The 22,961-nt window shown below is 33.2% G+C and overlaps 3 protein-coding genes across 3 annotated transcripts; 2 read left to right on the forward strand and 1 right to left on the reverse strand.

The window, feature by feature from the left end:
* LOC11422665 (chitinase 2) lies at positions 1 to 1,090 on the forward strand. The gene has a single exon (XM_003597248.4). It carries the CDS (start codon positions 50 to 52, stop codon positions 962 to 964), a length of 915 nt encoding a protein of 304 aa, XP_003597296.1. The 5' UTR covers positions 1 to 49; the 3' UTR covers positions 965 to 1,090.
* Positions 1,091 to 2,155: 1,065 nt separating this feature from the next.
* On the reverse strand, positions 2,156 to 3,098 carry LOC11416084 (ruBisCO-associated protein). Its single transcript, XM_003597249.4, has one exon. The coding sequence runs from the start codon at positions 3,048 to 3,050 to the stop codon at positions 2,247 to 2,249; it is 804 nt and encodes a 267-aa protein (XP_003597297.1). The 5' UTR covers positions 3,051 to 3,098; the 3' UTR covers positions 2,156 to 2,246.
* A 14,937-nt stretch (positions 3,099 to 18,035) lies between these two features.
* Positions 18,036 to 20,318, forward strand: LOC11414770 (two-component response regulator-like APRR5). Its single transcript, XM_003597252.4, has 3 exons — positions 18,036 to 18,501; positions 18,703 to 18,882; positions 19,827 to 20,318. Exons 1-3 carry the CDS (start codon positions 18,154 to 18,156, stop codon positions 20,052 to 20,054), a joined length of 756 nt encoding a protein of 251 aa, XP_003597300.2. The 5' UTR covers positions 18,036 to 18,153; the 3' UTR covers positions 20,055 to 20,318.
* The last annotated feature ends 2,643 nt before the right edge of the window (positions 20,319 to 22,961 follow it).

The raw sequence follows: 22,961 nt of genomic DNA on the forward strand, positions 1-22,961 counted from the left end.
CTTGTACAATATCTAGCCTAACTCTAAAGTAGCAATATCACAATTCACAATGGAACTTCACATTCCCAAACCATGCTTTATCCTTTTAATTCTAACGACTTCCTTGTTTGCATCAACTATCCTAGCTGCAAACTCAAACCTATTCCGAGAATACATTGGAGCTCAATTCAAAGGTGTCAAATTTTCAGATGTTCCTATAAACCCAAATGTCAATTTCCACTTCATTTTATCCTTTGCTATTGACTATGATACTTCATCTCCTCCTTCTCCCACAAATGGAAACTTCAACATCTTTTGGGACACTCAAAATCTTAGCCCTTCCGAAGTCTCTTTCATCAAAAATCAAAATCCAAATGTCAAAGTAGCTCTTAGTCTTGGTGGAGACACCGTTCAAGGCGACCCCGTTAACTTCATTCCATCTTCGATTGATTCTTGGGTTTCAAACGCGGTTTCTTCACTCACAAGCATAATCAAGACGTATAATTTAGATGGAATTGACGTTGATTATGAACATTTCATCGGAGATCCTAATACATTTGCTGAATGCATTGGAAGGTTAATTACAACTCTCAAAAATAACAACGTTATTAGTTTTGCTTCAATTGCTCCATTTGATGATGCTGAAGTTCAAAATCATTACTTAGCCTTATGGAAGAGTTATAGTAACATTATAGATTATGTTAATTTTCAATTTTATGCATATGATAAAAGTACCACAGTGGCACAATTTATTGATTATTACAATAAACAAAGCTCAAATTATAATAGTGAAAAAGTTTTGGTGAGTTTTGTTAGTGATGGGAGTACTGGATTAGGCCCAGGCAATGGATTCTTGGATGGATGTCGTATGTTAAAGAGTCAGCAAAAGCTTAATGGAATTTTTGTGTATTCAGCTGATGACTCTAAAGCTGATGGTTTCCGCTATGAGAAGGAAGCACAAGAGGTTTTGGCTAGTCCTAATTAGATTTTAATTATCTTTTTGTTCTCCTAATTTGAGCTCTTGATTATTCTATTCTATGTTACAATAACACGTCTCTAATTTAAGTTGGTGGAGCTAATTAATTAAGTCATGAGATGGTTGGTTGGCATATATATATATATAGTCAAAGTCAAGTCAACCCCTGCCACATGTGGAATTTATTATGTGGTCTTCCTCCGAACTGAATCCTCCCCAGATCATTGCCCTCGAATTTATTATGTATGTTAGATGTCACACATCCCTAATTCTTGTTGTTAATGTTGTTTAGCACTTGTAGGTCTTACGTGCATCTAATAATCACGAGGTTCTAATTCTTTTTGTCATGATCTCATGTAAGCGCTCCCATTAAACATGATTTTATTACGTAGGTTGTAAATCTCACACCACCCACTTGTAAGGGAATACAAACATCATTAAGCCCTTGATGAGTTTACCCTTTTAATACTACAAAGGCTTTCTCACTCACATTAAGTGAAGACCAAAAATTAACATGATCTTATTTATATAAATCTCCTTAATAGAATTTTCAACCTGGGGAGGATGTTGAACTCCTATCCTTTGTTTATTTCAATTGGGTAAAGTATTGTTCCCCTATATGTTTTACAGATTGATTTTCTATCTAGGAGATTTTTTAGATGATGGACTAAATATTGATATCTTTAGTATACAAAAGAGAGTATCCTAACACAATTTATATATATATATATATATATATATATATTTTTTTTTTTTTTATGGTGGTCGGTGTTTGAACCCCGAACCTTGCATCTATTATGTATTGTCCATATCAATTGAGCTAGCTCACAAGGACAACCCAATTGATACTAGTATCATATTCCTGTATTCTATATTTTAAACATATGCAAAAATTGCAAATGATAGTGTAAATGTTCACATCACACATCTCCGTCTAGATAAATATCTTTAACAAATTACATGCTCTTATATTATTCACACAAAAAATATTGTTCATAAGAATAACAAATTTCCCTATAACAAACATGCATGAGATATGCAAATTATTTTTTGAGAGGATGCATGAGATATATAAGTTAGGTAGAAGATTTTATCACAATCCATATGGGTCTTATTTAGTTATTTAACAATAGTTGCTTCTTTCAAAAAAAAAAAAAAACACAATAGTTGCTTGAGCATCAAGCATACACTGCAGCCACATACATAATTATACTATATTTTTTTATAAGCATACGTATACTATATACGAGTATAATTAAATTAAAGTGTACATACATATATATACCATGGATCATTCGTTATTTGAGTTTTGTTGATAGTAATTATGGTAATGAATTGAAATACCAGGACCTTTTCTCTTCTTAAGAATGTTCATTCCACCTAGAAAAAACACAATAGGTGACAATGTAGCCCAATCCTCATTCTCAGCACTATACCCAGCAAATAATTTCTTCCTCGGATAAAATTCCAATACCAATTCATCATAAAGTTCCACCAATTTGTTGGGTGCAAAAACAGGAACAACCTCATTTTGAAACTGATAATCAACCCAATCAATTTGATTAGAATAAGCACGATACAATAAGAAATAAAAGTCATTGTTGAGAGCAAAAGAAGGAGAAATAGAAGCTTCTTTTATAACTCCATTTTCCTTTAAATTCTTTATAAGTTGACCAATGCATTCAACAAAGTCAACGGGTGAGGCTTCAATGTTTTCATATAAAACATCGATCCCATCTACTTGGAGATTGTAATCTTTGTTGTTTTTAATGATGTTTGTGAGTGATTTTGTTGCATTGAGAATCCATGATTTGTTGTTTTGTGGAGAAAATGGGAATGTTGTGCCACGGTTACCTATACTAATATACACTTTAATGTTCACTTCGGGGTGTTGTTTTTTGAAATGGGTTATTGATTCAGGTGTGACTTTTGTTGTGTCCCAATTTACCCTGAAAATTCCATTTGTGGGTAGGTTGTTTTGGTCGTAGTCTGTGGCAAATGTGAGGGCAATTTGGTACTCTTTTAGGAATTTGCTAGATATGAAAACTTGCTCGAATGAGTCATCGAATGTATATTGCCTAAAGATAGACAACATTATTATTATTGTGGGGGTGGGGGTAGTAATAATGTGATTAGTTTTGATTGCAATGAAAAATTGGCCAACATACATTGTCCTTTATATACTTCTATTAATTGTGTGTGTGATTAGAAGAAGTAGAAGTCATCTTCAAGGTAAAAAGGCTCAAAAAGAAGTTATATATAGTTACCTTCAAATTATATCTAAGATTAATTATTACCATTCAAGAGCAACTTGTTCTAACAAGCAACATCCAGCTTAGTTTATACAATTTCACCAACTCCCGATAGTAGCCAAGTGAATATTTTAGCTACTCCTTATTGGCTAATTAGGGATGTGGTCCTGGATTTGCTCTTGATATCTGGATAATTTAGCCAATATTTCCCCAATGTCTTGGTCGGGTCTAGGGGAAAGGATTAGATTGTACAATATAGCATATTTAAGTTTGAATGAATATTGGTTGGAAGATGTATTTACATTATTTTTAGGTGGTTTTATAAAGTAATAAGACAAAACAAAAAGAAAAGAAAAGAAATAAAAATTAAGTTTCAAGCTTATATTAGAGATTCATGTTAGACGGGTAGTCACGGTGAGTAGAACACCTTGAATGTGACCCCTTCTTAGTCATAAAATGTTCACATATATTTTGTTTCTTAAGAACATTAGAACATGCAGCAATGTGGTGTTACCACTTTCATGTAAAGCATCTTTAATATGATGATGCCAGAAGCATAAGCATGAAGGTATGATCGCGACCAACAACAAACATTCAACTGCCGCATCTCTAATATAATGATGCCAGAAGCATAAGCATGAAGGTATGATCACGACCAACAACAAACAGTTCAACCGCTTCTAAATAATCACTCTCACAATTAATGTTGTTATAACATTTGTTGTGACAAAAATATAGTATGCCCGACATAGCTTCGATGGATAAAACATGCAAAAAAAACAAGAAGGAATGAAAGAAAGAAAAACCTATTAGTAGAAATGGAACTTGAAAGCACTTAAAATAAAAGCTCTTAAAAACAATGTTTTTGTGGAAAAATTAGTAGATCTGGATGTGTTCATCATATACATGAAACTAAGGACAGTCTTATTGCCACCTTCTTTATTCATTTTGATACTTCCTATTAATTTTAAAAAGGAAAAATTACTCCTACCCCAAAAACTAAAAAATTCAAAGGCTTACCGTATCTTCCTCCTAACCCTTTCCCGCACCCCTTTATTTATCATTCAAGATAATCAAAATTGGACGATTTTTTTTTTAAAACTCGGTACCCGATTCGAGAATCGACTAATTCGTTGGGACCAATCCCACCGCCCGGGGCCCGTTTAAAGTCAGAGCAAGCTCTGTATTGACTTATCTCACCGAAATTGGTACTAGGGGGAATTGAACATGAGACCTTTGGAGGAGCAAACTCCAAGATCCCAAGTCAACCACTAGACCCACCTCAAATGGGTAAAGTTGGACGAATATTAAACAGGTGCAACACAAGTTCAAGGTTTAGAGATCGGACCGGGGTTTGACTGGATCAAATGAATAATAATTCTATTTTAATTTTTAATATAACATTTAAAGTAATTAATAATGAAGAAAAAAATAAAATATTCATAATTCCACACCATTATTTATTTTTTATTTTTAAGTATTTGGGCAGTGAAAAGAAAAAACTGATTGAATTAAGCTAAAAAATAATATTATTAGCAAAATAGAGGAAGTAAGTAAGAGAAAATTAAAGAGATATATTATATGTGGTTTATTTTTAAAATAAAATTGTAATTTTTTAATGGTGATTATTATTGTTTATATATTTCTGCGAAATGAGCACTGCTCTCTTGGTTTTTGAATCAAACATGAAGAATCAAGATTCAGTCTATGAGTCATTGCAACGTAAAATAAATGATATGTTCTGTAATTTTTAATGCATAGACAAATCATCACAATGTGTAGGTGCAACATTTACAAAATTCGGTCCAACTTACTTAACTAGCTCAATCGTGGATTTTGACTGGTTTAAACGATTTTAGTTTGGTTTTTTCTCAAGTTCTTTTGTTACCTTGCTATCGTCTATTTATGTAGAAAAAGTTATTTTTATTACCTCTATAGTTTTAACAATTCTACTAAATGCATAGACAGATCATCACTTAGATTGATCAATTCGATCTTATTTTTATTACCTTGCTATTGTCTATTTATCGTGATTCAAACACACCATGGCAAACAACTCTCTTCCCCCACTCTCAACCCTCGCCGTCCCCATTTGAAAACTCCCATAATTAAGTGTTTGGTATGCTAATTCAATTTTACGGAGGTGATGACACATTTTGAAAACTTAAGTTGACCCAAGGGCCAAGAGCCAAGCAATCCATCCAAGACTCAAACTCATCATATTTGTAAGGACCAAAAACACATTTTAACCTTTTTATAATTATACAGAACGCACCCCTATTGGTGGTTTGGGCATCTAGCAAATATAGTTTGAGTAGACAGATCAATTTACACAAAAGATTATATAATTGGCTCCACTACTTACGCTCTGTTTGGGTATAATAATGATTGAAATCTGGAAATCACATCTAGAGATGAGAAATTTATCTCAATGACAGCAATAACAAGCACGTAGAAATATGTGTGGCATGCAGCCAAGATGTGTTTGTAGTTTTGAGTTGTGAGCCAAGCAATACCCCCCAGCCAAGATTCTTTTTGACTCGATATTCCACAATTGTGTTTTATGATTGGCTAACTTAATCTTAACTAAGCTATCCTTAAGATAATTAAGATGAAATTGACCACTGCACATACAAATATTCAATGCCATAATAATCCCACAATTTCAATCAACCAAAAGCCTACTTATTTCAATTCCTCCTTTTCTTGTTTAGATGAAAATGACCCATGAGATGTGAGTTTTGTTATTTTTAAACATTTCTACAACCCTAAGATATACTATTACTTAAAAATCATTTGAAACTCTAACGATGATGGACATGATTTAGTGAAATTACAAGTTTATGATTCTCCTTATTTTTTCGGTTGAGACGTACTTGATTGGTATCTATTGAATAATGTAAGCAGTTAGGTTATTGAGTTGTTAGGTTAATTCGATGTTTCTTTTTTGATCTTTGTATTTCATTTTGTGCACCCTTGTATAAATACTCAATTAATCTATCAATGAAGTAAGAAATTGAGTTTGTATTTTTTTTTCATTATATAGTGTCCGACAAAAAGGATAAATGAATATAAATTAAATTTTGAGACACATTTCTTTTCTTGTTTTTATTAACCTATCGATCAAGTCCTCATCTCAATATCGATCAAATCATCATCTCAGCCACGAGACGTTTGTATTGTTGACACAAGTTTTTAATGTAAGAATTTTCTCATTTCACCTAAAAATATATGTCATAGTTAAATATAAATTGAGATTAAAAAACTTAAAGTTATATCATCTCTAATGAAGGGTCTTAAACATTTAAGATTCGGTATCTATTTGGTACCTTCATTGGGAAGAAACTTTTTCAGGGTCTTATAAAATTTAGGGTCTCACTTAAGACCCTCAATCTTAAGTGGGACCCACACTTGTTTAATATTAAAAGATTGAAATATAATGATATAAAGTTATTGATGGTTGATTAGTGGGTTCCATTTAAGAAATTTGTGTACTTATTAGGTACTTTTTTTTTTAACAACAAAATTTATTAATTACCAAATCTCTGCACAAGACGAACATGGACCAGTAAGATAAAAACTACAAAGCAAAAGGCGGCGTATATACGCAGAACATCCAAAAAAATGTATACACCGTACATCTTAAACACCAATAAAAAACAAACCTCTTGAACCAAATGAACACGAAACTAAACCACTACAAATGATAAACATACAACAAAAGTTGAGGCAAAATCTCACACTCCTTATTAGATACTGCTTTTAAAAAACTATAAATAAATGATGTGTATATATGAGACTCATCTAAATAATTAAAAATATGTGTCTCCATGCTCCCGTAGACTCGCTTTCAATCTATCACGATTCATACGAGACTTATGCACACAATTTTGGACATAGGAATCAATAGTCAACCTTCCACTAACTTTTGTATTAGTGTTTGAGATATAGAAGCCAACTTGAGTATATGATGTGCCATTAATATGGTGCTTGCAGTTCAAAGGGGCCTAGAGTTGAAATCCTCCGTGAGGTCCAATCTGAAATGACAAATCAACACAGTCCAAAGAGATTAGTTGCTAATCCAAATTATATGCTCCAAAGAAAATGTAATCCATCAACACGCGACAAGTGAAAAAGTGATCATTTATATCCATTTCTCCTATTACATCCACCATATTCTAAATTCTTGAAAAGGGTTCAAGGGTTCCCCCTTTTCCTATTTTTTTCCTTCAACTTTTGTTTTAGTAAAGGGATTGAGCTATGACATTTGACCTATATAGAGAGCCGGGAATAATTCATGTCGAGCCCCCCAGGCGAGATTCCACGCTTTTACGCGACGTCAATAGTTACGCCGCGACGGCTGCTTCCAATTTTGGCCCTAATCTTACTTGAAGTCACCGATGCGGAGAGAAGGGGGTTTCCTCTGGAAAATTTCCTTCCCAAGTGGCTACTGCTTTCAACCTCCATTAGGGGTCCTGCCCCAACTCCACTCCAGAGCTCTTGAAAGCTCCCACGTGCGCGATATCGTGCCCAAGTTTTCCAAAACCTCTTACGATAAAACTCACGAGAGTTTCTTTTATCCTAAAAGCGAGTGAAGTGAAGTGAGCTCGGGTGAGCGAACGAACGAACGATAACACGGGGATGTTCACGAAATGCTACCTAAAATATCCTGCCGGTAACAGGTCGAGATCCCCCCTATGGGCCTGTAGCTCTTCTCTTTCGGTGTAGCTACAGTCCCTCGTCTAGAGGTGTATACGTGGAGCTGGACCAAGACGACAGACTTTGTTTTGTATATTTAAATGCATCATTATAAACTAAAATTAAAATATGATATTATATATAAGTCTATGAAAGGTAACCGATCAGAAGTTTTTAACTCTTTTATCGGATCAGGTTTGGGTCTTACAAAGTTCACCTACGACTCCTATCTATATATGAGTTTTTCCATTCCACTTACAAAGAAGTCCTGTGTGAAAAGTAAATGGAATGGAATATCAAACAATTCCAACATTAATCTCATCTGTCAATCTACATCAGACAGAAGCTTCTAAATTGAAACTTATAAACAGCCCAGCAGCAACAAACAAGGTCAAAGAATGATTAACTGTAGTGGAGAAACTGTTTGTGGAGTTGAAAAAAGACCACAAATCTATGCAAAGGGCCTTGTTGGGCCATCTCCAAGTTTAGTTGTCTACTATTTATTGGTAACTCTTCTGCTTTCCATCTAAGCATAAGCCCCCACCACATTAATTCCTACCATGTTCCATATAAACATCGTGCTATGTTTCTTAGGCATGCATTATTATTTTCTAGCTAGATGCACACAACAAGTTGGAGTCCCTTGTTGTGCAAGATTCTATTCTTTTCTTCTTTAACTTGGATTTGTGAGTGAGTTTCAATGGCATGATCATGAGAAAGAATTTGAAATGGCTCCAGTATTGGAAAAAACCTAAGTCCCACATATTGGATAGATAAGACTCTCAATAACATTGTTATCAAATAACGTGATTTAAGTCTCAAAATCCTGGTTTTTGCAACTTTGCGTAGCTTCAACGACTCAAATCCATAGCAAAGTCCCAAAAACAGGCAAAATCACACAATATCGTGAAATCCGTTCAAAATCACAGGATTTTGAGGGATTTTGTTCATTTTTTGATAAGGGTCAATTTTTGAACGGGTTCGTAAATTGACCCGATTTGTATCCATGACCCGATTCTATAAATACCCTAAAGGTCAAAAAAATTCATTCTTTCACTTCCCCAACACTTCCTCAATAGTTACACGTGATTGTTCATTTTTCATCTAGGTTATTTAGCATTATTATGACTACTAAAAAATATTTGCATCTAGGTTTTGAGTCATTTATGTATATGTATTTTGTGGACTTTGAACTTTAGTCATTTATGACTATATGCAATTTATAACATATATTTAGCATTATTTTTGTTTTGGTAGAATCCTCGATTTTGATTACGATTTTACGAGTTCCGATTTTGAAAACCTTGCTCAATAAGAGTTTATAAAGATGAGACATTTCTCACCTTATAAACCGATTTTATAAGGATGAGTTATGCCCCAAATTTCAACATGGTATCAGAGTAATAAGTGGTGGATAGTTCTAACTTTATTAACCAATTTTGCAAGGGCCGAGTTATGTGTAACCTAAATTCTAAAACAGTATCATATCAGTTTTTCATTATTTAGCAATTCTGAAAAAAATACCGAATCCACGCCATGTTTGAACTATATCTTTCGATCGATATAATGATAAGGGTTGACTTGGTTCAAAATGCAAAACTTAAAGCTGACAAAGATGGGCATAGAAGATTAATCAGTACCAAAGTCAAAATTGTTGATTGCATATTGCCTATTAAAGTTTGCTGTAATAAAATGGAACAATGAGCGTGGTTAAATAAGATAAGTATATGATATATGAGGTAAATAAATGTGCAAAACCAAGTTGTCAATTCAAGTGTGGCATGTGCTCTACGGAAATGACTCAGGAAAAAAGATTATGCAGAATTGCATATGCAGTACTTGTGGGGACTAAGAATCAGTGGAGACAAAGATGTATCAAAGTTATATATACATGGAGCCTACCAACCAAATGAAATAAATTTCTCTTATTGTTCCCTCACTAAACCTCCAAATTCTGGTTAAACCCAACCAATTCTATAAATTTTAGTTTCCACGCTATCAGTTATTAGTTACTTATGGTAATTAACAATTTTTGCATTTTTTTTTTTTGTGGTGGCCGAGATTATTAAGCTAAGATCACGATGACAGCAGTTTTTGTATCTAATTGCATATTCAAGTCTTCATGGCAATTGATTTTATACCTTTTATAATCTTTAAAAAAAAATACCTTAGGTTATAATTAATAAATAGTTTGGTTCCCTACCGTGTGTTACGAATTAGCAAGAAATGAGCATGGACATATCTTCTTTTCTATATAAAAATTGAATATTTATTAGTAAATTCTTAAGTATCATGAAGTTTGGTTGAAAATCGGTATTCCGTAGGCAAAATTCATTGAAAATTTGGTTTTATTCGTAAATAAATTAGGGTTAATTAAGTAAATGATATGTATAAATATCGTGAAATTCTTTTTAAGTATCTAAAAAAACAGCATTTTGTAGTCCTTGTAAAATTTCCGTCAGCATTTTTAGTCTCTGTAAAAAAAATTCATGAACATTTTTAGACCTTGTAAAATTTTCGACAACATTTTTTGCCCCTAAAAATACTAAAGAAAAATGTTACAATGACTAAAAAGTATAGACGTTTTTTTAGGGATTAAAAATAAAATTATGTATATTTATAGAGATCATTTACTTAAGGGTCATGCTAACCGCCTAAGGAAATTATAAACCTAAAAGGAAACATTTTTTACTATTTTAGTATTAATTACACCGTTTCCAATGCAATAACTATTGTATAATTTCTTTTTTTAGTATCTTTAACCAGTGATCCGGGAACATCTATTAACATTTTCCTTTACTTAATTAATCCAATAAATGAATACAAAAATATGACATGTAATTGAATGATAGAAACATATCAACGAAACTCCAGGGGTACTATTGTATTAACCAGCTTTTAAAAAGTTCGCACTAGTCCTATATTTTAGACATGAGCGTCAAAGTGTTTATATTTGTGTTCACATTTGCAACCGTGCCCATATTTCATACCTCCGTTCCTAATTATAAGATCCTTTTGAGAATTTTTTTTGTCCCTTTTTATAAGACCCCTTTGCTATTTCCAACTACATTAATTATTTCTTTACATGGATGCCCCTATTAATTATACATCTTTTTCTTCAATCATTAATAAATAACATGTTGAAAACATAAATCATCTCTCTCTTAAAGGATAAAATTATAAAAACAATATTAATCACAAACATATTTAATACAAATATCCATTATCTTAATTCCCGTTATTTTTTCAAAAGGATCCTATAATTAGGGACGGAGGTAGTATATACTAATGATGATTATGATGAAAATAATGACCTTGAAAGACCACAATCCTAAATCAATATCATCCTTTACAACATACTATAACTAGGTTTGCTTTATCTCAAATAGTGATGATTAAGAACCAAATTGTCGAAGGCCTAATTGATTTACAAATAAAGCTGGTATATATATATATATATATATATATATTGTATATTGCCATTGTATATCACCAATATGTTTTTAGAATCGTTGTTGACACATTGTATAAGGCTGATGCATACGAGTAATTTACGTTTTTGCTTCCTCGGCAGTTAACTGCCGAGGAATTTGTAACCGGCTGCAGTTAACTGCCGAAAAAAACTTCGGTAGTTAACTGCCGAGGAAAAATATTATGCAGACAGTGGATTCTGCATAATTCTAAAGCATTTCAAAGCCATTTTCGGTCAGTTTTTACCTGTAATTAAACCGAAGCATTTCCAAAGACAATATAAATCATACAACATTGAAACTCGGTCATAAACAAGAAAAATATAATATCTTTTACAATTGTCTATAATTAAATCAAACCAACATTTGGTTTAAATTACACAAAAGTTTGAAATTCATCAAAACGTTACAAAGTGTCCATAATTAAACAACACATTACAACTCATTACACATCATTATATTAAATCACTACTTACATTCATCACAATTGCATATGGAATGAACATACATATATAATATATAATTTTTCAACATATTCTGAAACATAAATCTGACGTCCCAATCGTCTTTAATAAGCCAGGGCATGTAGCTTGTCGTTTTCCATGCGTATTCATCTCTATCTTCTCCTAGGTCTGTGCATTGCATTTGACCAAACAAGTGACATGTATATTGATTTTCACCAAGATGCTCAAAATAAGTGTTAAGTTGTGCCTTCAAATCATCAAGAGAGTCTGTCGGCGTTATCATAACCTTAATTGTCTTTTTAAAAGCGGAGTACCTAACACGGCCTTCAATTTTTGCAACCTCGGACATGTTTCACTTGACAAAAGCTTTAAGAAAAGAATCATAGATTAGAACAAAATTGAATGAAATGTATTAGCGAATAAATCAAATGCGTAAACATTAATAACGAATAAATAACTATTGCACTAGTTTCACCACATAAAAGTCATATTATCATATATATCAATATAAATTACGTAATGTTAATTATATATTGGCCACAAAAAATTGGCGTTACAATTTCGACCCCAAAATATACGTCGGTGTAATTTCTACCAAAAAAAAGGACTAACATCGAGAAAAAAATCACTATTAAAGACCAAGTGATTGGAGAAGATCAAGTGAATTAGAATCTTCCTCATCTTCCGCAATAACTTCAAATTGTTGCTTTTGTTTTTCGGGAGTGTCCAACAAAATAAGCGCCGCTTTGTTTGACTCATTTTGTGGTTTCAGCGGTTTGTTTCCACTTTCAATAGCCATGAGCTTTCGGAACAACTCATGTTGATTCAAATACTCATCTTCCCAAGTCACCGCATCTTCTTTCTTGTGATTGTGCCCCTCCATAGATGATGGAGGTAGTGGACGACCATTTTTCAAATAAATAAGCACGAAATGATTCGGAATTGCCCCCAGGCACAAGATGAGAGTTTTTTGCTTACCCGGCGGTGGTGGCCCTCTTAGTGGGAAAAAAGATTCCGAGTTTCCAATTTCAAGATTTGTCAACACGACCACACACCTTTGGTAATAATTAGCAATAATGTGTCCCATGTCCGAAAAAGTTAACCACTTATCAACAAGATGTGCACAACTTTTTGTATTTGCGGGAGGATGTAAGTCATTTAAAATGTAGTTATAACGATCCTCACCCGCAAATACTTCAACATAATCATCTCTATGATCTTTCAACTCTTGAATAAGATGTGTACGAATCATGATATGATTTTTTTCGGTCAAGCCCATGAACTCGGCTATAGCCCGGAATCCACAATGTCCATCGCCAATAACATCCACCATTTTTTTAATAAATGGAAGCATGAAGCGTGGCATATAATCAATAGGCCTCATAACCGGGATAGCCTTAGGCTTTGGATACCGAGTAGGTGGTGGAAGTGGGTTAAGTGATGTTTTACCAAGACGAACACATTTTTTCCTTTTATATGATGATGTTGTTGGTGATGGTGACGGTTGACTATCCGGATTTTGGGAATCAACAACTTCCCACGAAGAAGGGATCCGACTAGTCGATGTAATTTTTATTTTAGACCTCGCAATGTCCACTTTGTTCTTGGCACCCTTGGTTGGTACTTTTCGTGGTGGTGGAGACATCATGGTGGTTTCAGGAAATTCCAACTGCCGCAAAACCTCTTTGACTTCAAGCTTCATTTGGAAAGGAAAGGTAGTTTTTTAGACGTTCTACAATAGCTTTCAACTCAACCTCGACACAAAAATCAACTTCGTTAATTTCTTCGCCCATACGTAACCTATGCCAATGGTGGTGTATCTCATCCAATAAAATTGGCTTCTCTTCAAGGAGCTTAGTAGCAATTTCGCATGCATATGGTAACCCGTAAGATGTCCTTTGAACACAACCACAAATGTCATTGTTCATGCACAATGTTTCCCTGCAATGTGTCTCTTCCAAAGCAATGTTGTCCAAAGCATATCTAGACACATGACCACCTAAGTCGGAGTACAAAGTGACATCTTTGAATCTATGTTCCAACACGCTAACGCTCTGACCAAAGGTTGTTTGTATCGCAGTGAACTGAAGCAACAACATGTCATCTATTTTCTCCCAACAAGTACCCAAATCACCCACACTATTGTCCAAATATTTCTTCAATAAAGCATGAGCCGATTCAACCCTGTTGGTGATCCTGCAACCAAGATGCAACACATGGTCTGTCCATGCCCTCACTATTTTCTCCTTCACTTCATTCAAGGTGATTATGGCATAATTTTTGAAAAGTGGGAAAACACATCATGAATCTTGGAACTCCACTAATGCATTTACATATAACTCTTGAGTGGGCGATTCAACCATAGTTTTTCATGTCCTCATTATCTTCTTCACAACATTGCGATGTTTCACCTCTTTCCCATCCTTTTGTCCCAAAGGATATTTACAATCTAAGACGCACCTTTGTTTAACATTTGCTTGCACATGAAAGTAACAATTCATTGCATAATTTTCGGGAAAAATATTTGCAACCGCTTTCATCAATGACATATATATCCCTGTCGGTCACAATCACCTTAGGCATATTCATCTTTGACGTAAGAAGTTTACGCAACATTTTTAAAACCTAAACAAAGTTTTCCTCTTTCTCATGTGTCACAAATCGAAACCCAACCGAATATATCAAATCGGTCGAAGTGACCCCAACTACCTCAAACATTGGCATCCTGTACATGTTAGTTTTGTAGGTGGAGTCCATAATCAAAACCGTTGAGAAATTGTTAAACAACTTAACAGATGTTGGATGAGCCCAAAAGATATCTTCGATTGTAGTACTTTCACTTTGTGTTCTTGAGTAATAAGTATAGTTGTGCTCCTCCAACTTCGAGATTAGATATTGCAACGGCTTCTTGTCACCTCTATTTGCCTTACATATTTGTTGACGTTCATTTTAGACTTGCTTCACATTTGTCATGCAATGTGGTCTTTTGTTCTTCAAATGTATCAAAATATTTCTTGGAAGCATCTTGCTCTTGGTCAAGTCACGTACAATCTTCTTGTCGTCCTCCTTTAATCTACCGGCAAGAATGTGTCATTCTAAAGCCGGCTACATCGCATGGTTGTGAACTCCATTAAGAATGTTCAATCCTCATTCCTTTGTTTGCTTACTTTGATATCCACTAATCATGAACAAGCACCCACATTTTCTTGAGCCCGTTCTCGCATGCTTCGGTTTTTTTTCCGGCACTTTGTGAGCTCCACTCCTTTCACACACTAGGCGGAACATTTGATTGATCAAGCTTGATCTTTGTGTAACAATTGTAAATTCCGCCTTATTTGCTTGACGACGTGCCCACTCAAGTAATTCTTCTCTATCTTTCGACTTAACGTCGTCTGAAAAAAAACCTAGTCGTGTCAACTTCGTGGGCTTGAAGTGGGAAGACACCAGATTCAACATATTTTGAAGCTTCATTAATGTTTGGTTTCGGTTCAACCTTAGGCGGTTTGACATCTCCGGAAAATTCGACAAAATTTGGTTTTGACTCTTCCGGAACATCTTCCGCGTTCTCTACCATTACTATAATTAAACAACACATAAATATGAATTAACAACTAACTAATGCATAAACATCAATGCCACAATGAATTAAAAAAAAAACAAAAAAAAAATGGAAAAAATGGCAGTAATGCCATTTTTTCGTTGTGAAAATTTTTCACCAAGTATTCCTCGGTACCTTACTATCGAGGTTTTCCTTGGCAGTTAACTGCCGAGGTTTCCCATGACAGAGTTCTACGTAACTGACATAGATACCCATAACAAAACCAAAAAATGAACAGATTAAAATGCTTAATACCTGTTTTTTTACGTCAAAAGTGTGTTGATACCTCCTATGCTTGATGCTTGAATGATTTTGGATCAAGATTTGATGAAAAAAATTATTGGATTTGGGGATTGGATGGAAGTAGTATTGAAGTTGATGATGAAAATAGTGTGTAGGGGGAGCATGTGGCTGTTTCATCTAATGAAACATATTTCTCGGCAGTTAACTACCGAAGTTTTCCTCGGCAGTTAAATGCAGCCGGTTACAAATTCCTCGGCAGTTAACTGCCGAGGAGGCAAAAACGTAAATTACTCGTGTGTCTCGGTCTTATCAAATGTGTCAATGACAATTCTCTTTTTCACATGCAGGCTTATAGAAAAGTGATGTAAGTGGTGGGGTAAGATGAAAGTTTGGTACGATTCTATAACCCTACGGTAGGGAGGTAATATATTTGAAACCAAAAGGACCACCACACCAAAAAAAAAGTGCTACTAATTCAACTTCCTTTCTCCTTTGACCCATGTGTGAGACATCTAAATTCTTAGTTGCTCTAAATTTAGGACCAACTTGTAATTTGATTAAGGGAAAATTATGATATTCTAAAGTTTTGTTGATATGATATTGAACATCAAATCATTTAAATGTTATAATTTTTTATATTTGGTTATTGTGAAGTAAATTTAAACTTTGAATTGAATTTACCTACAAAGTATTTGTACCTGATGAAATTTTAGAGCACCAAAATAAAAAATTTGAAATTAAACTACTCTACAATTAGAGGCGGACCTGAAGAGACCCAAGGTGTTACACCAGCCCAGATCCAAATTTTAATTTTCTTTTTGTTTGTTCCACAAACTCAGCCTGAAACACAAGAACACACTTTCCCTCCACTTCTCAGCAAACGCTTTTCATTCTTCTTTCTCTCAGCAAATGCGCACAACACAACATAACTGCAGAACAGAAGCACGTTGGATGAGAAAGAGATGGGTGATCAATGGTTAAATGATCGTCTTATAATGTATATAGAAAGAGATGTTCTTAGAACAATAAGAAATGATGTAATTTTGACTCAATTTCAACAAATGAAAAAATAGAGCATTTTCTTTGTAATTTTGATTGCTACAATTACTTTTAATATTATTTCTTATTAAATTTAGTTTTACATAATTATTTAACAAAAGAAAATTGTGTCTCTCCGATATCGTGAATCCAGATCCACCCATATTTACAATATAATGTACTATCAAACAAATGTAAAGAATCCAATGTCATCTTAGTGCCCTACGAAATTCAAATTGGGTTTGTTTAGCCGTCTCTTTTTTCATAATGTAGTAGAGTCGGTATGAAGACACCTACCATCGTGTCATATTTTTTAGAGTAGTATTGAGTATTTGCAATTAAGATAAAAAGAACCACTAAAATATGATCTTCTTGTAAAAAAAAAAAAAACTAAAATATGATCTTTATATAGACAATGTGTCTGTCATTCCTATTTTTTATTGCGCTAAATTGTATATTTATTGCATAAGTAGCTATTGAAGTTAGAAACTGAAATTAAAGTTTTTTTTTAATAACTTATGTTATTTTTGATGGATGAATCCTATAATTTTTAGGTTTTTTGGTTTTCATCTATGTAATTAATTTAGTTTTGTTTTCCATCTTTGTTGTGCGTAAAATGATTCAATCATCAAGATCTGGGGCGGAGCCAACCCCAGCTAGCCTGGGCACTAGTCTAGACTCAGCTCCAACTTTTTTTGTACTAAGTTCAGCTATTACTAGAACTTTTAGTTTTTTCTGCGGATTTTTGTATAAATTCTGCAGGAAACACATTTCCTGCAGATTTTACTAAGGATTTAGGTTCCCATGTGAGGTAATACCACAAGATTTTAGGATCCGCAGGAAATGTGAAATTATCCGTAGGAAATGTGAAATTTTCTGCAGGAAATGTGAAATTATTCGCAGGAAGGAAGTAACGTTTTGCGATAAATTTTTTGTCCACACTCTATAAAATTCCTAGCTCCGTCACTGATCAAGATTCCTTTCACGCAAATGGATACAATGTAACTAACTTGAATACTCAAGGGACCAAAAATAATGGAATTTTAAGTTATACAAAAAATAATGGAATTTTAAGCTGTGTTGAATTCACTCAAATGGTAACCCTAAATATTTTAGTGTACCAATGTTATAGGATTTACTTTTAGTTTTATTCCTAGCAGTCTTCTCACTTGAGTTGAAGAAAAAAAAGTCAACAACAAATGATGACGTCATCATCCACGTCATTCACAGCATGAGACCCATAATGTTAATTTTTTTGTAACAATGACATTCTGTTGACCTTTTTAAGACTTCATTATGTCTCATAAGAAACATTATTCACTCATCATAAATACTAAATGCATTGCAGTGTTGGTACCATACACACTTCATTTTCATTCTTCTTCTAGTTACACCACCCCTAATTAATTAAGTGCTTCTATAAATCATAATCATCATGTATGCACACTCTAATTCCAACAATATTCCATTCTCAACACCCTTTCTTCTTCACTCTTCTTCTCCATTTATGGAACAAAACAACTCCATCCCTGATTTCACTGAGTTAGACTCATTCCAAGACACTCTCTCCCAACTGAATAACTCTGAGTTGAGCAGTGGCTATAGCAGCTATGGTGGATCACCTTCACCAAGTACTCCAATCTTGATGCAAAGGAGCATTAGCAGTCATTCCCTTCAGTACAATAATGGGACTCACCATTATCCCCTCTCTGCTTTTTTTGCTGACTTGCTCGACTCAGACGATGCTCCGGTGAGGAAAGTTTGCAGTACCGGCGATTTGCAGGTACACCATGTTCATTGTTTTAAATTCCAGTTGCGGTCACATTTTAATAATTTTAGAGGTGTGTGCGACTACGTTAAACATTTAAACCTTAATTGCAGCATAAACACAATCGCAACCGCGTTTTAAAACCTATGAAGTTTAATTTTTGAAGGGTTTAATAATGTTTTTTGTTTTACTAATTTCATGCAACGTTTTTCACAGAGGATTAACGGAATGCAACATAATCATCATCATCACGTGGATAGTCCATTGTCTAGTGAAAGTAGTATGATCATAGAAGGTATGAGCAGAGTTTGTCCATATAGCCCAGAAGAAAAGAAAGTGAGAATTGAAAGATACAGAATAAAGAGGAATCAGAGGAACTTTAACAAGAAAATTAAGGTTAACTCTTGTACAAAATACACACATGGCACATCTAAATTTTGTTACATTTGTCTCATTTTACTAGTATTCTATGTTTTACTTGATGAATTTATTTAAAAGTGTCGCACCAATTTAACTTTCATACACTAAAATAATTGTCCTTTTACAATAGGAGCAAAAATGAAAAAAGTTATTTAGAAGAATATAAAAAGAACAAGAAGTAATGGACAAAACTGTACAAAGAGGAAAATAAATGCATGGTAGACCCCTTTATGAAATTTTCTATCACTCAAATCATATATAGAGACTTATGCATGCTACCTCCACAGGTAGACACTGCCACTAGTGAAAAAAATAAATTCATTGCAAAAATATCTTACCCTTATACATGCATAATTAGTTGTGATTTGTTGACAATGTAAACTTTTTACGAACAATATGTATCAAAATTAAACTCTACATGTAATATGACAAGAATTTGTTTCCATGATTTGAAGTGCCTTCAGAAAATCTTCTTACGGATTTGTCTTATTCTCTAATGTAACTGTTAACTCCATTCCTGTCAAGATCTTGGAGAACAGAATCAATCAGGAATCTTATTAACCACACGCCCTTATTATACTCCAAATTCATAGTGTACATGTATACTGTTTATTTCTTCACAAAAAAAATTTGTATACTATTTATTGATCCTAGTGGTCCATCATTATACTGTTTAGGTATGAAAAACTCGATTAAAATATTGACCAGTGTTGCCAAACAGCGGTTATAGCAACACTATTAGCGGTATTTGAACAAATTGTTATTGTTCCTCGATACACTATTTAGTGCAAATTATTGTCACATAGTGGCTATAACAGCGTTATAGCCCTTTAGGATAGCGGAATTTGAAAAACATCTATTTTTTGCAAATCACGCAATTGACATAACTTTTATTGACTAATTTTTCTTTTCTGAATCAGTATGTTTGCCGAAAGACATTGGCAGATAGGAGGCCACGAATCAGAGGACGGTTTGCGAGGAATGATGAAATTGATAAGAAACCTATAGTTGAGTGGAGCCACATTGGTGGTGGGGAGGAAGAGGATGAAGAAGATGAAAAATGGAATAATATCTTTAATTCCATAGTTGCTGCAAATCTTGTTCATGATGAGTTTCAAGGAAGTTCCTCATTTGGTCTATTATATTAGAATACTTACAAGTTTATTAAATTTAGCTAGTTTATTTTTTTTTTTGTATTTTCAAAGTATTATTGTATGTGGTGCTCTTTTAGTTTAGATCAAACAAACTAAGTACTCATGTAAATATTTTTTATATTTATTTGAGTCATGTCCATATATGCAGTTTTTAGAGTTCAGTCAGGGGTGATGTTTTTTAGTGCCCTATATCTTTTTATAGGACTTAGCATCCATGTATATCATGTATTATTGAATCAAACTTTGGTAATAACTCTATATGATGTGTTTATAGTTATATAATCTCTTTGATGTGAATTTGGGACAATAATGAAGTGCTCTACAATTGGTTTTTTTTTTTTCTTGGTACATTGTACCGAATTTGGTTTCAAGTTCAACTAATAAAGGCAAAAGTCATACCACACTTGAACTTTAGTACCCCATAATTATGAAGGAATTTGGATTCTTTGCACTTGGTAAGTTGAAATTGTTGAATAAACATCATGCACTTAAGTTCAATAGATCAAAAAATTTAAATTAAAATTGAAGTCATCTGATCTTTATCCAATGAACCCAACCTATATTATTATATGTAACACTTAAGTCTAACGCAAATAGTTGGTGTACAATATGTGATTATAACAAACTTGGAGTACCCTTTCAAAAAAAAAAAACAAACCTGGAGTACCGATTCGATTTTTAACCTATTACTGCATGTATGCGTGTTTTCCATGAATGCAATTGACTTAAACATTGGTTGCCTATACCATATGCACGTTGGACTTGAAGAGTGGCTAGTTAGGGTGCTACTGTCTAGTGCTTTGAAAAGGACTGAAACGTGAAAGTCCATGACAAGTTAGGAGCATAACAACATAAAGAAACGTTTTCTTCTAAGAAATCTCAATTGTTTCAATTTTTTCTTTAGGAACAACATATTTTAATTTTCATCTATACTTTTGGGCAGTCCTTAATTTTCAATACAAATATACATCTAACAAATAGATAAGAATAAATTTAAATATTAAAAAAATGTAACAAATTCGATATGAATATATATATATATATATATATATATATATATATATATATGTCTGTCTGATTTTTTTCTCTTTATCATTTAAAAAGTGTAACAAACTAGATGAATATATTTTATACTTACTTTTTCATTATCTCAATTATGCCTTTAAACAATTTTTCTATAATAAATATTGTTGTTGATGTCATTAAAATAAAGAATTTAGATTATATTTTTTGTTATATTGTTGCTATCATTGAAACAAATAATCATGGTTAGTTTGGTTTGTTACAACCGAAAGCAACAAACATTTATATTTTTAGTTTTAATTAAAATCAAAATTTCATAATTAAAAAAAAAAACACCGTTCATAATTTTCAAACGTTAGCGCAATAAAAAGAGCGGAAAGATGGCCACGTGAATGTCCATCTTTTCGCTAGTGTATAATAAGTTTAAAAAGGTTTACATTGTCGACATATCACAAACAATTATGTGTACAAACTTTAAAAGTAGTTATGATAAAAGTCAATTGCATGTTTCTAATGATCAAACAATTATGATCGATTGACAATATAAAAACTTTTTACTTGACCAACGACAATGCATATAAACTAAATCATTTAGCTCTTATTTACATAACATTCTCCATTTTAAAATGACATTAGCAATTAGTGTTGATCAATTAGTTGTGCAGGTAGAACTCGAGAAGAAGAATATATTTTTTTTTTAAGTAGTTTAATAGTTAGAATTCAATTTTTTAAAATGAATATCAATATTTAATTACCACATTAAACATTCTTTAGGAGGGCTAGGCAAAAAAGAATTTAAATTAAACAATAAAAAAAGTTTAATCTCATAATGTGTCTAAATTTAAAAAGTTCCAACCATGTGCAAAAAAAAAAAATATTGAAAAAGGTAAGGTCTGGTCTCACTCACATTCAAAAGGAAGCAACCTCTATTTTATATATTGCATACTTGTGTAGTTTGCCTTCTTTGAGAATGATTAATTTAAACTCAAAATTAGCTAGTTTTCTACCTCTTGCTAATCATTGCTCAGAAGATCATACATGTTAATCGACCAAGTTGTAAGATTGAAGGTAAATAGATACAAAATAAACATTATGTTTTTTTAATTCGTGATCCTTTAAAAGCTACCTATCTATAGCTTCTGCCTCCAAAGGTGGGGGAGGATGGCCCTATTTACCTTTGTCTGCCGGCGGTGTGTTAGCCACTAACTAGGTTAATGGGAGGTTTTTAATATCCAAAATGTAAAGTAAAGTGAAGCCTAATTATTGTTACTTTGTTTTCTTTGTTTCTTGATTATTTTATTTTGATTTTGCGTTACATGTTGTTATGCTCACTCCAAATGTTTTGGTATGGAAGTTAGTGTATCAAAAAGCTACAAGAAAAAATAAATTAATCTCAAATGTTGATAAAAGATATCTTTCAATTTAACTAAAAGTTTTGGATTCGAATCCAACCTTAAAAATGTACATGTGTTAAATCGCTTGAAGGAGAGTTTTATCAGTCATTACATTCCTACCCGGTTGGAGGCGCAAAGAAAATGCTTGTTCACTCTTAATATGTCTTTTTTTTTTAAAGGAATCTCTTAATGTATATGAAATGGTCAAATGTGTCGGTTATTATGGAACCCGGAGAGTGTTCAAAATTTAGGTTAAATTCAAATCAAATTAAACGCAACATTATAAAGTTTCTCGTACATACAGCATTGATAGAGAGATGATGGTGGTTACAAAGTCATATTACAATAACATAGAATCATAGGTTAGCCATTCCAATGAGCTCCCAATAAGAGTTTAGTTCTTAAATTTATGTGAAATGTGTAGACGCATAAAACCACACGGTCGATGCTCCGATAGGGGAAACCCCACTCCTCTTTTAAGAAG

This window comes from Medicago truncatula, chromosome 2, assembly GCF_003473485.1.
Source record: "Medicago truncatula cultivar Jemalong A17 chromosome 2, MtrunA17r5.0-ANR, whole genome shotgun sequence".
Classification (NCBI taxonomy): domain Eukaryota; kingdom Viridiplantae; phylum Streptophyta; class Magnoliopsida; order Fabales; family Fabaceae; genus Medicago; species Medicago truncatula.